This window comes from Vombatus ursinus, unplaced genomic scaffold (assembly GCF_900497805.2).
Source record: "Vombatus ursinus unplaced genomic scaffold, bare-nosed wombat genome assembly UNPS02012082.1, whole genome shotgun sequence".
NCBI classification, from domain to species: Eukaryota; Metazoa; Chordata; class Mammalia; order Diprotodontia; family Vombatidae; genus Vombatus; species Vombatus ursinus.
Genome location: NW_020951860.1, coordinates 2,208,515 through 2,222,136, shown reverse-complemented (window position 1 = coordinate 2,222,136; position 13,622 = coordinate 2,208,515). Strand labels below are relative to the sequence as shown.

General features: G+C 35.9%; 1 protein-coding gene across 2 annotated transcripts in view; it reads left to right on the top strand.

Moving 5' to 3' along the window:
• Positions 1-13,622, top strand: part of DCP1B (decapping mRNA 1B) — a 79,365-nt gene that overhangs the window by 57,826 nt on the left and 7,917 nt on the right. For both annotated transcript variants that reach the window (XR_003568683.1, XM_027857288.1), the window contains exons 6-7: positions 10,093-10,221; positions 12,504-13,367. Coding sequence is in view for 1 of the 2 variants with exons in the window: in XM_027857288.1 (XP_027713089.1) it covers positions 10,093-10,221; positions 12,504-13,367 (993 nt within the window). In the remaining variant the exon portion in view is untranslated. The remainder of the gene's footprint in view (positions 1-10,092; positions 10,222-12,503; positions 13,368-13,622) is intronic.

Sequence of the window (13,622 nt, the reverse complement as noted above, 5' to 3'; positions counted from 1 at the left end):
AAATAAAATAAAATAAAAAGACCTGAGTTGGGGGAAAAATAAAAAAAGAAACTAGACTAGTCAACAGTATTGGAAAAAGATGGATGGGGAAAGTATACTGCCTCTATGATGGCTATGGTATTGAAATAGTTCATTAGTATATCCTGTTTGGACAGCTGATGTGGATAGAAAGTGACTTGATAAAAAATCGAAGAGAAAAAAGAGATTTCATATTTCACATTTGGGAAAAGGTTAAACATTTTGAATGATCCCAAGCTGTTTACTACTCCAAACCCATCTTATTTCTAACAATATGGTCTTATAGTCAGAGGACCTAAATTCAAATCTAAGTTGTGTTTGATTATTAGTTGTATAATGTAGGACAAGTCATTTAATTCTCTGAGCCAAAGTTTCCCCATCTATAAAATGAGGAGGTTAAATTAGATGACCTCCAGTGTGCCTTCCAGATTTAAATACAATGCTATATGGGTGAACTATGTAACACCACAATCTGAGAAGACTCAAAATAGCAAATAACCCAAAGGGTAAATGGAATGATACATGCATGGTTGATATAAGTATTATCACTGAAGATTTTTGTGAGAGAAGTCACATAAAAGGCATCATCAAGGGTATATGTGACTAGAAAAGGAGATATGTTGGTGATGTAGTGAAAGTGAGGACATAGTGTAAGTATTCCTGAAATATTAGAGGACTGAGATGCACAGGATATAAAGGCAAAGAAAGATGGTGATCTACACTGGAGGAAGGAGAACTTATAACAGTAAGATCACATACTGTATATTAAAAAGTAGAGTTCAATTGTTACAAGATTGAGGGCTGAGATTCTGTTACATCTGGAAGTTAAATAATTGGAAAGAAATGAGAGCTTTAGAGGGAAGACTTGTAAAGAGAATTAACAGCATAGTAAGAAGTAAAAAAAACCTTATCCAAGTAATCTACTCCTCAAAAATTAATCCAGATCAAATGGAAGTTAATGATTCTTTTAGACAGAAAGAAATATTAAAACAAAGTCAAAAGACTAAAAAAAAAATAGAGAAAATGTAAGATGTCTCATATAAAAAAAAAACTGACCTGGAAAACAGATAAGGAGAGATTATTTAAAAATCATTGAACTACCTGAAAGGCATTCCCAATTAAAGAACCTGCATATCATATTTTAAGAGGTAAAATAGAATCATCCTGGTAACACCTTAAAGTAATCCCAAAAAGAAAACTACCAGGAATGTTATAGCCAAAATTCAGTGCTTCCAGGTCAAAGAAAAATTATTATATGCATACAGAAAGAAGTGCTGAGGGTCTACTGTGGATCGCAAAAGATTTAGTAGGTACCATATTGAAAGAGCAGAGAACTTGGAATAAGTTCCCCACCAAAAATAACTTACCCAGCAAAACCGAGTATAATTGTACAAAGTTAAAAAAAATAGACCTTAACGTAATCATTCCTGATGAAAATACCAGGGCAGGGTAGAAACTTCGAAATATAAACACCGCAGTCAAGAGAAACATAAAAAGATAAGTAAGAACAAGCAATTGTAGAGGGTCAAAGAAGGATGTTACTAACATTTTAACTGGGGGAGATAATACAGATGTCACCTCAGTTCCCTAATGTTATCAGGTCATAGAGAAAGTTGAATAAGACAGATGTCCTGGGAATGGTTTTTTTATTTCAAACTTAAAAGAAAAGAAAATATACTAAGGAAGAAAATGAGAAAAAAAGTGAGATGACTTAGTGTTTCTTACAACCAGGTCATATAATCATACATATCATATACAGTTTGGTGTGGAAATACATTCAATTCATCAGGGTTGCAAGAGAGAACAGAGAAGAGAGTAGGCATAAGAGGGAGGAGGGTACATTCAGGGAGGCATTAGTCATAACCATAAAATATCTAATCTCAAAAAGTGCATCATGAAGAGGGATGTAAATGGAAAGAAAGACTAAGAACCTGTGATTGGAGTTTGGGAGAAGAGATGATAAATCAAGTATCAAGCACAGTCCTGTCTCACCATCTTCTTCATTGTAAACAGAAGGCATAAAGCAAAGAGATTGAAAGTGTAAGAAAATTTAATTGTAGCAAAATCTGTCATGCTTCAGTTTTCCTCAAAAAATCAAAAGGAACAATCGTGACTTCAGATAAGGCAATAGGAAAAAGATTAAAAGAGAGAAACAGGGAAATTATATTATATGGAAAGGTACCATAGACAATAAATAGATTAATATTTAACATATATGCATTGAATAGCATTTCATCTAAAAGGAGAAACTAATGAGTTACAGGGAGAAATAGAGAGTAAAATCATAATAGTGGAAGACCTCTTTCAGACCTAGACAAATCTAAAAAAGAAAGAAAGAAAGAAAAATATTAAGGACCTATATATAATTTTAGAAGTTAGATATTTTAGGTCTCTGGTGGGTATAGAAAGGAGTGTACATGTTTTTCATCTCTGCATGGTACCTTTACAAAAATCAACAAGGTATTAGGATGTAAAAACCTTACAAATGCAGAAAAATTAAACATCTTTTACTAACCACAATGCAATAAAAATATATTCAATAAAGGGCTGCTGACTAAAGAATTAAATTTAATTGGAAACTAAATACTAACTTCATCTGAAAGATAGCATTTTTAGCCCTACATTAAATAGTAATACTAATAATGAACATTCTTGCTTTACCATCTTTTTTTATAAAAATCAAATAATCATATGATTATGTCAGTAGATACATTTAAAAAAACTCTTGACAAGATAAAACAACTATTCCTGTTAAAAATACTAGAAAACGTAAAAATAAAGATCTTTCCTTAATATAAATAGTATCTATCTAAAACCATAAGCTATCATAATATATAATCAGGATAAACTGGAAGCCTTTCTAATAAGATCAGGGGTAAAGCAAGAATGTTCATTATCAGTACTACTATTTCATATAGGGCTTAAAATGCTAGCTGTAGCAATAAAGCAACTAAAAGAAATTGAAGGATAAAGAATAGGTAAAGAAAAAAACAAAACTATCACTTCTTGCAGATGATTATGGTTTAGAGAACCCTAGGTAGTCAACTAAAAATTAAAACAATAATTTCAGCAGAGTAGCAAAATATCAAATAAGTCATCACCACCTCTATATATTACTAACACAACCCAACTGGAAAAGATAAAGAAATTATATTTAAAACTGCTACAGTATATGTAAATTCCCATTGAAAAACACACAGGAACTATGTGAATACAACTACAGAACATCTTTTATGGAAATACAGACCTAGATAACTTGAAATCAAATTAATTGCTGATGTGTAAACTGAGCCAGTATAATTAAAATAACAGTATTACTTAAATTAATTTACTTATTCAGCATCATACTAATCATTATCAAAGGATTATTTTATCGAGCTGGAAAAATAATAGCAAATTCATCTGGAGGAACAAATGATCAAGAATTTCGAGGAAAATTATGGGAAAAAAAGAGGCAAGGAAAGGAGTGTAGTAGTACCATATTTCTATACTACTAAGTAGTAGTTATTAAAATAATTTCATACTTTTAAAGAAATAGGTTAGTTGGTGGAATAAATTAGGTATGCAACATACAGAAACATGTTTGATAAACCCAAAGACCCTAGCTCCCGGGATAAGAAGTTATTGTTTGACAGAAATTGCTAGGAAAATTGAAAAGTAGTATGGCATAAATTAGGTTTAGACCAGCACCTCACACTGTATGCCAAGGTAACCTCTAAATGGATATATGATTTTGTTATAAAAGGTCACATTATAAACAAATTAGAGGAGCAAGAAAAAATGACCTTTTGGATCTATGAATAAGGGAAGGTTTCGTGACCAAATAAGGAATTAAAAAGGATCACAGAAGATAAAACAATTTTGATTATGCAAAATTCAAAAATCTTGCATAAACAAAACCATTAGTGCTAAAATTAGAAGGTAAACATTTAAATGGACAAAAAAACTTTATAGCAAGTATGTTTGATAAAGGTCTCACATTTCCAAGATATATAAGGAATTAATCCAATTTACATATGGTCAAAGAATAGGAATGTACAGTTTCCAAAAGAAGAAATCCAAGTAATAACAATCAAATTGAAAATAACACTCCAGATACTCCAGGCACATACTAACGAAACTCTAAAGTGACTTATCCATCAGATTGGAGAAGTTGAAAAAAGTAGAAAATGGCAAATGTTGGAGAAGTTGCCGGAAAATAGGCCTGCTGATATATTGTTTATGGATCTGTAAATTGGTCCAGCTCTTCCAGGGAGCAATTTGGACCTATGCCCCAAAGTTATATTAAATTGTGTGTATATCTTCCCTTTCATCCAATGGCCCTGCTACTAGGCCTATAACCCCAAAGGGTTCAAAGAAAGAAGAAAAGGACCTTTATGTATAAAACATTTTAGCCCCTCCTTTTGTAGTGGCAAAGAACTTGTGACTAAGGGAATGCCCAACAATTGAAGCATGGATGAACAAATTGTGGTATATGAATATAAGAATACTATTGTAATGAAAAGGAACAGTTTCAGAGAGACCTTGGAAGACTTGTGTGAACTGATGCAGAATGAAGTGAAGTAAACATAACCAGGAGAACAATTTATACAATAACATTGTACAGACAAACAGCTTTGAAAAACTTAGAAATCTAATCAATGCAAATGACCAACCACAGTTCAGGGGACTAGTGAATGTTTCATGGTATCTACCTCATGATAGAAAGTTGGTGGACTCAAGATGCAGGATAAGACATATAGATATAGATATATTTTAGACATGTGCAGTATGGGAATTTGACTTAACTATGCATATTTGTTATAAGGGTTTTGCTTTACTTTTTAAATGTTGTTTCATTTGTGGAGGTAGGGATGAGGAGAAGATGGGAGGGAGAGAAACACTAATTAATTGAAAACAGAAAAAAATTTAGTAGCAAAGTAACAAAGCAGTTACTTACATGCTACTAGGCTACTGAACAGATGACATAAGATTATACTATCACCCTCCACCCTGAGTTGCCTGTTATGAGTTGAGTGATGTAAAATGGCACCTCTTATAAAGTGGACAGGTCATGGAAGGACTCTCTTGTTAAATAGAAAGGATACATTCAAGATCACGTTTGCTTAGATCTCTTGGATATAAGTGCCCTTCACAAACAAACTGAAACAGTGCCAGAGACTGAGGCTTCTAATCTAAGCCCTAATAAATACTCTGCTACCTCCAGTAGCCTTATCTATGAAAACCTAGCTCCTGAGGTATGCCATTTTGCCTTGGTTTACCAATAGCTTCTCTGACTACAAGATGGCTATATTCAGTAATTGGTCTTCAGGTCTACATTAGTCAGATAGCTGGCATACTCTGGGGGATGATAGTTCTGACAAGGCCTCCCAGTGGGGTGACCTGTGGGCCACATGGCTGGCATGTGAGAAAACCTTGAGGAACAGGCCAAATAAGATCTTCCTCTGCACTGATTCCTGGGTGATGATTCAGCCCAGCAAAGTCCATCAGAAAGAGATAGAAAGAGAAATTCTATTTAAAGTAAGTGTAGACAATATAAAATACTTGGGAGTCTACCTGTCAAGACAAACCCAGGAATGATGTAGAAAGTCAGATCTAAACAATTGGAGAAATATTAATTGTTCGTGGTAGGCTGAGCCAATATAATATCAATGATAATTCTACCCAAATTCATTTGCTTATTTAGTAGCATATCAAGCAAACTGTATTCTATAGAGCTAGAAAAAATAATATCAAAATTCATTTGGAAGAACAAAAGGACAAAACTATCAAGGGAATCAATGAAAAAAAATTGTGATGGAAAGTAGCCTAGCATTATCAGATCTAAAACTGTATTACAAAGTGGTAATCATCAAAGCAATCTGGTAGTGGCTAAAAAATAGAGTGGTGGACCAGTGGAATAGATTAGGTACACAATACACAGTAGCAAATGACTATAACAATCTAATATTTGATAAATTAATCCAAGATATCAGACTAGATCAGAGCAATTTGGAACTATGCCCAAAGGGCTATAAAACTACATACCCTTTGACCCAACAATACCATGACTAATCCCAAAGAGATTTAAAAAAAAAAAATGGAAAGGGACTTGTTTGTGCAAAAATATTTATAGCAGCTCTTTTTTTGTGGTGGCAAAGAATTGGAAATTGAGGGGATGCCCATCACTTGGGGAATGGCTGGACACATAGTAGCATATGATTGTTATCAGGTACTGTTGTACTTTAACAAATGACTAGCAAAATGCTTTCAGGATAACCTGGAAAGATTTATATGAGCTGATGCAAAGTGAAGTGAGCAGAACCAGGAGAACATTGTACAAATAACAGCAGTATTGTATGATGATCAACTGTGAATGACTTAACTATTCTGATCAATACAATGATCTAAGACAATGCCAAGGGACTTAATGATAAAAAATGCTATCCACCTCCAGAGAAAGAACTAATGGAGTCGAAATGCAGGTCGAAGCATACTTTTTTAAACTTGCTTTATTTTTCTTAGAGGTTTGTTTGTTGGGATTTTGGGCGTTTTTGTTTTGTTTTGTTTTGTTTTGTTTTTTTGGTTTGTGTTTTCTTTCACAAAATGGCTAATATGGAAATATGTTATAATCTATCAAATTGCTTTTCTTCTCAAGGAGGGAAAGGGAAAGAGAATTTGGGATTCAAATTTTTAAAAATAAATGTTAAAAATTGTTTCTACATGTAATTTTTAAAAAATTAAAAATAATTTTTTAAAAAAGAATCATCTGCCTAGAGAGCTTGAGAGGCTAAGGGGTGGAATTGTTAGGAGGTACCTTACTTTATAATGACATAGAGGAGGTGAAACTTACTGCATAACTGTGATAACTGTGAATTTTTCTGGGAACAGGAGGAAAGGCATATGCTTTTATATACTGCCTGCTATGTGTCAGACACTGAGATAAGTACTTTTTACAAATATTATCTCATTTGATTCTCACAACAACCCTGTGAGGTAGGTGCTGTTATCCTCATTTTATAGTTGAGGAAACAGACAAACAGGTTAAGTGACTTGCCCAGGGTCACATAGCTAGTAAGTGTCTGAGGCTGGATTTGAACTCAGTTTTTCCTGACTCCAGGCCCACCATACTATCCACTTTGCCACCACCTGCCACTAACTGGAAGAAAGGTGGGGATCACTTAGCCAGCATGATGGCAATCCAAAATACCTAGATGAAGTTGAGGGAGAATCTGTATTCAATCTCTGTGGAAGAAGAGGGCAACCCCTTAGCAAGGAGCAAAGATTTGGTATCATCCATTTAATGGGGCTCCAAGAGAGGAGGAGATCTTGGGCCAGGAAATAGTTGAAATTGGGGAAACTCAGATCCTGGGACAGGTTGCATGTAAGAGACTTATGACCTCTTACAGATTTTTACTACAGACCTGTAATAAAGAATAGGTGACTATGCCAGAGATGTGCTGAGACCCTGATGGTCCAAGTGCTTTGCTTGTTTATTGTCACCACCTTACATCAGGAGATCCATTGTAAACAACAGAGATTTGACATCACTCACCACAAGAACCATCTAAAGAGGGGAGGCAAAATTGAGGATTTCTAGTCTTCTTTTTCTTCTGCATTTGGTCAGTCCAGAAGATCATTCCATTTTTTGTTCATTTGTTTATTTTGCTTTTGTGATCTTTTTAGTTTAGGGTTGTAGTTTCTTCTTCTTTTTTTCCATCTATAATGCTTATTCCAGGCTCCTCTCATCCCTTAGATTAGGCTAATTCTGTAATGACCCTGAAGTTATTTAAATGCCAGAAAGTATTCCAGAAGATCTTTAGGCTCTTATCACTGGGGAGTGAAATGTTGATAGGATTACTGTCTGCCAGCCTTCTTCCCTTCCCCCCAATTAGTTTGGCTAGTTCTTTCCCTCAAAGGCAAGAAAACTTTCCCTAAGATTTGATTGACCTGAGGGTTAAGGTCTAGTAGCATTTGACTTAGCTTCCATATGTTTATGTGGCTTTCTGGTTACTTAAAAGGGCCTACCCACATGGAGACAAGGCTTTTAAAATTTGGCAGAAAGATGTTCTAAGGCCCTTCAAATCTTCAAATCCTGTCCTGCTAACCATATATGTTTCTGCCCCTGAGTTAAGTGTCAAATCCTTGTTGTGTATCCATTCCTGGCTATGGCTAGGTAAGAATCCTTTTTGTTTGCTATTAAATGATCTACAAATGTCTTATCTAGTACTTAAACTACCAAGGGACCAGCCCAAATCCATAATAAGGGGAAAAATTGTTCACTACAATAGTTGTGAATGAATCTGCAGGGATAATGAGTTTGCTGACCTTGTGATGAGGTCTAGAGGTTTAGGGATGCTGGGACCCTGAGATCACAACACGCAGGTCCTGCCCAAAAGAATTTGACCCAAGCCTTCTTTCAGCCAAAGATAAGGTTTATTAAAGATAAAAATCTGAGCAGTGGCTAGATTATAAGAATCTGAGCACCCTAATGGAGATAAGATGGACCTTACATACAGAAAGACTGTGGGAGGGATCTAGGAGTGACCAAGTAGTTTGCAGGGACAGTGAGGTAATAGAATGCCAGGAACCTGGACCACCTGACCAAGGGAGAATGGAGCCTAGCTAGGTTTAAGGGTGGGAAGTGGCCATAGGGAGGTAAGACAGTGGAGGGCTAGGCTAGGGTTAGGGTAACAGAAGATTGGGAGATTGGGTGTAGCCACAATGAAAGGCCAGTTGATGGGATTGTAGCCTCAGGCAAATGCCAGAGATTTGGCCATGTAGGAAAGTCCAGGGTTTTTCCTTTTTAGGGTTTAGATCCCAACCTCATCACTTGGATTGGGATCCCACTGTCCCAGCTCCTGTGATGACAAAGCTAAGGTGAACAGGCAGTGGAAGCTTTTACTTCTGTAGCTTATTATTCCATAAACTGAGAAACTAGGAATGATGGATGTAGGGAGTTCTAGCTAGACATCCAGATCACCAGAAAACCAGATCGCCTAGCCAGACTAAATTTTATCTTGGTACCAGCTCAGTAGACTCATCTCTAGATGCACACCCAAGAGACATACTGCATGTGAAACAAGCACCTGGTGCCAGTTCTGAAGTATAGGCCTAGTACCTTTGGCATCCTAAGGTTTAGGATTGCTTTTGGTTCTGAAACCTTAGAGGGAGCAGATGACAACACTGGTGATTTGGTCATTGGGGTCCCATATCAATTTCTGAATCTCTTGTAATAACTATAACGTGTCCCATGTGTTGAAATAAAAAAAAAAAGCTTATAGGTCCAAAAGGTAGCATTTTTATGTTCAGTTTTATTTGGTATTTTAATTAGGGAGACTATTGTGTTTTATGTATCATGAATCCTACTGTGATAGCAATTACACAGGTTGGTTAAAGTATGATATTGATTCGGCACATTGAACTTATAGGGCTTGTTTCAGAAATTCTTAGTTTTAGCAAGCTATTTGAATTACTGTATTTTTACAAACAGTTGTTACATTAAAATGACATTAGTTGTTTTAAAATCACTGACTTGAATCAGCCTAATATCTTGGCTCCTGGGGCAGAAAGTTTTGGTTGCTTTGCTAATGAAACTAGCTTTACACCGCTAGTGTTTTTTATAAATATAACTCATTTCAATCCAGACAGAGACAGTTTTCTCATAAAAAGGTGCATGTTACTTAATGAATGACTTCCATTATCACTTAACAATGTATATGAAAGCATAAGCCTGTATGTTAAGAATAAAATTATAAGTGCTTGTGCATATAAAAAATCCTCGTGGGATTTAACTACTTAAGAATTCCTAGAACCAAGTCCATTGATCCTGGAAATAATATAGTCATGGCTAGTCCTTCTGCTGCCAAGTTGTCAGGGTATGAAATTGAAAAGTTGAAGAAATTTGAATGTTATTCTTTATATTTATATTATGGTCATAGACATGATGTCTTCTCTTCAGGAACCTTTTTCATTATATGAAACTATCTTTTAAATGGCTCCTTTCGTAGTTGATCGGTTTGAGGATGAAGTGTAGATGCTCTTTCAGAAAGACTGCAGATTGCTTAACACCAAAATGTGTTTTTTCCATTTCAGTGTAAAACCTGTTCTGAGCCAAAGCAGATAACCAGTTCATCAGCCATCTACGATAACCCCAATCTGATAAAGCCAATTCCAGTGAAGCCTAGTGAAGGCCAACACCAGCGTGTCCCTCAACAAGGCCAGGTATACTGTTTCATCTATTTCCTAAACTAGGCAACTCCAGCATACTTTGCACTCACATAATATTTGTACCGAGAGAATGTCAAAGGCCCAAAACGAGGACTTTATAAGAATGCTTTGAGTTAGAAGAAGGAGAAAGAGGTTTCAAATTAGTCCATTAAAATATTTTCTTACTAATAATGTCTTGTTTTATGTAAAAAGGAAACACAAAACTAACATATCAATACAGTGAAAGGTCTTTCTATTTTGAATGTTTTGCTACATTTTCTAAGCAAAAAATTCTAGAGCAGGCTTCCTCAAAATGTAATTTGCATTAGTGGCAAAGGTAGTAGCAACCGAACCTATTACCTTGAGGCTTCTGTGGTACCTATATTCACTCTTTAATGTAGAGAAGGATAAATAATCTATTCAGACTAGTCAAAGAAATTGATGTGAGTAGCAGATTAAGTAGCCACTGAAATTATTTGCTTAAGAAGATTATAAAATCGTCAGTCAACGAAGCCTTTATTTAGTGCTCGCTGCTACTCATCTGTCACATAGACAAATATTATTATAGATACTGACAGAGTCACCATGAACATGATTCCTGCCCTCAAGGATCTCAGAATCTAAAGTAATTTTATAATTATCTCTTGTCTTTTCTATCCCTTTAGATAGGGTGGAAATCATATATTAATAATGAAAAAACAGTTCTTTTTCTTTAGCAAGCAGCAATAAAAAATATTCAGCAATTAGCAAATTCACTTGATAGAGAAACCCAAATATGTGTTGATTCTAGGTTAAAGCTTCTGCACTCTTACCTTACTGATATGGGAAGCAGTAGAAAAACAGAAGGAATAGTGGGGAGAGGAATGTAATGACACTCTCATTGTAGGCCAGCCAGTGTATTTTAAAAACTATTTTTGAATTACAAAGAGGATCATTGCTTGAAACTAAAAGTTATCCACTGAAGTTTTCTGGTACCTTGTAGTGATAGCTTGAAAGTTTTCCAGTGAAGTGTAAGCTCTGATAAGCCCTACAAAACTAGTAAGGTTTCAAGTAACAGAGAGGGAAGAGAAGGGAACAAGCCTTTTTTTAAAAAGCACCTACTATGTGCCAAGCATTGTACTAAGCACTTTATAAAATTCTAAATATTATCTATATGACTTTCATCTGAAGGAACAGCTTAAGTACAAAGAGGTTGTTCATCACCAGGGTCACTGAAAGGCAATAGCCATAGCATTCATCAAGATATCTGCCAAGGCATTTATTCCCAGTGTATGGGCTGAGGACCCCAGGGAGGCCACATAGTTATTGTAAGAGATCCATGAATGATATTATGAGCACCAAGAACCATAGTTTTGATCTAGCTTTAGCTTCAACAAAATCTGACTCTCATAATCAAGAAGAAAGCCTATCCTCTGTAGGGGATGGGGACTGACTCTGTGATTTCACTGGTATAAGCAACTCCTAGATGAGGGAACTTCCTCTACCAGTGCAAGTCAATACCTTCTCTGTCACTTAAGGTCTTAGAGAGTTGCCTGGAGCACTGAGAGGTTAAGTGATTTATTATCTCATATCCTAATGTAGACTAACTAAATAATGTATTACACATATATTTATACATTTTTCAAATGTATGTGAATACTGAGGCAACATGACTTAGTAGATGAGTGACACTTAGAAGCTTTATGACCATAGGGAAGTCATGTAACCTCTCTGAGCTTCTCATCCGTAAAACAAAAAAACAAACAAACAAACAAAAAAAACTAAGGCTCAGATGAGATAATATATGTAAATAGTAAACTTTAAAATTTTGTGAGATTGTCACTTCTTACACTGTTGTGATTAATAAAATGAAGAGTCACTTAAAAACGTTACTAAATTCATAGATGATTTTTCTCACAACTACCATCAAGTGAAAGTCTACAAAATGTTTTGATCTTTAAAAGGTTGTACTTGAAATCACTGGGCCAAGGCATTAGAGGAGTTGTGATTTGCAGTGATAGAGGGGTTACCCAAGACTTACAAATTCACAGACTCATTAAAATATTGAAGAAAAAAGTTTCTGTTATTCTAGGAGTTCCAGAGTTCCTAAACATGCCTGTGGGGCTCAAAGCTTTGGATGAATTTACTGTTTACATAGTTGTTTCCTCATTGACATTTATAGTATTTTGGTAAAATGGAGCCTTTTCTCCTCCCTAATCTTCATAGTTAGATAATAATAACTGGAATCTTTTTTCACAACTACCTTATATTCAGATTATACATAACTATTCTTAATAATTCCCATCTTTTTTCTATAGAACTTAGATTCTGAACCACAGCACTTGTCCTTGACCACACTCTTCGGAAAACCGGATAAAGCCACTTATCAGGAAGTCACAGAGCAGAAATCACAACTGCTACCACCAACACCACAGCAGCAACAAGAGAAACCTCCCATCAGACAAGGGGTTGTACGTTCACTTTCTTATGAAGAACCCAAAAGAAATTCACCAACCCCAGAGAAGCAGCTTTGTCCAGCCATTCAGAAACTCATGGTCCGGGGCACAGATCTCCATCCAGTGTCAGAGCTGCCTGAAACCCGGCTATGTGAAAATGGCAGTGTTCACCCTGGAGAGATTTTTACTGGTCTTTTCCAGCCGGTGACACCACATAGCACTGGGACATCTCACAGAGTACAAAGTACATCTGGAGCTCAGAGCCTTTTAGAGAAACTTCAGGGTACCCCTGGATCAGTGAGCAAGTTAGAGTCCAGTACATCAGTGCCTACTAGTTCAACTGCACCAGTTTTCAGCAGGAGTTCTACTCCTGCTGCCCCTGCAGCACAGATAAAGAGTATGGGCCAGCCACAGCTGGTGTACTTCAATGGCTCTCTTCCATCTCAGACTTTGGGGCCTCAGACTCTTAGAAAAGAAGAGTCTAAAGTTTCAAGGCAAACCCTCCCCCTCTCTGGCAACCAAACAAGCAGTTCTGGAGTGATCTCTCCTCAAGAGTTACTGAAAAAGCTCCAGATTGTACAGCAGGAGCAGCAGCTGCATGCATCTAACAGACCTGCCTTAGCCGCTAAGTTTCCTGTAGTTACCCAAAATGCTAGGACTCTGAAACCCTTGGAAGCCTGGATTGACAAGACATCTAGTGCAGAAAAACAGACCCCTCTTTTTCAGGTAAACAGATTGGGTTAAAGGAGCTACTGTGCTGAGTTGGAGAGCTATTAAAATGCAGTGCAGCAGAATTTATAATTTAATAAAAAGGCTAATTGGTGGTTCCCTAAATCTTAATATTGTTAGACGTTTCTGTACTATAAGGCACTATGTGCAACATACAACATCAACAACGATAATATAATTGGCATTAAAATTTGTAGACTGTTTTCATTATCTCATTTGATATTTATAGTTCTATAAGTTAAGTATCCACTA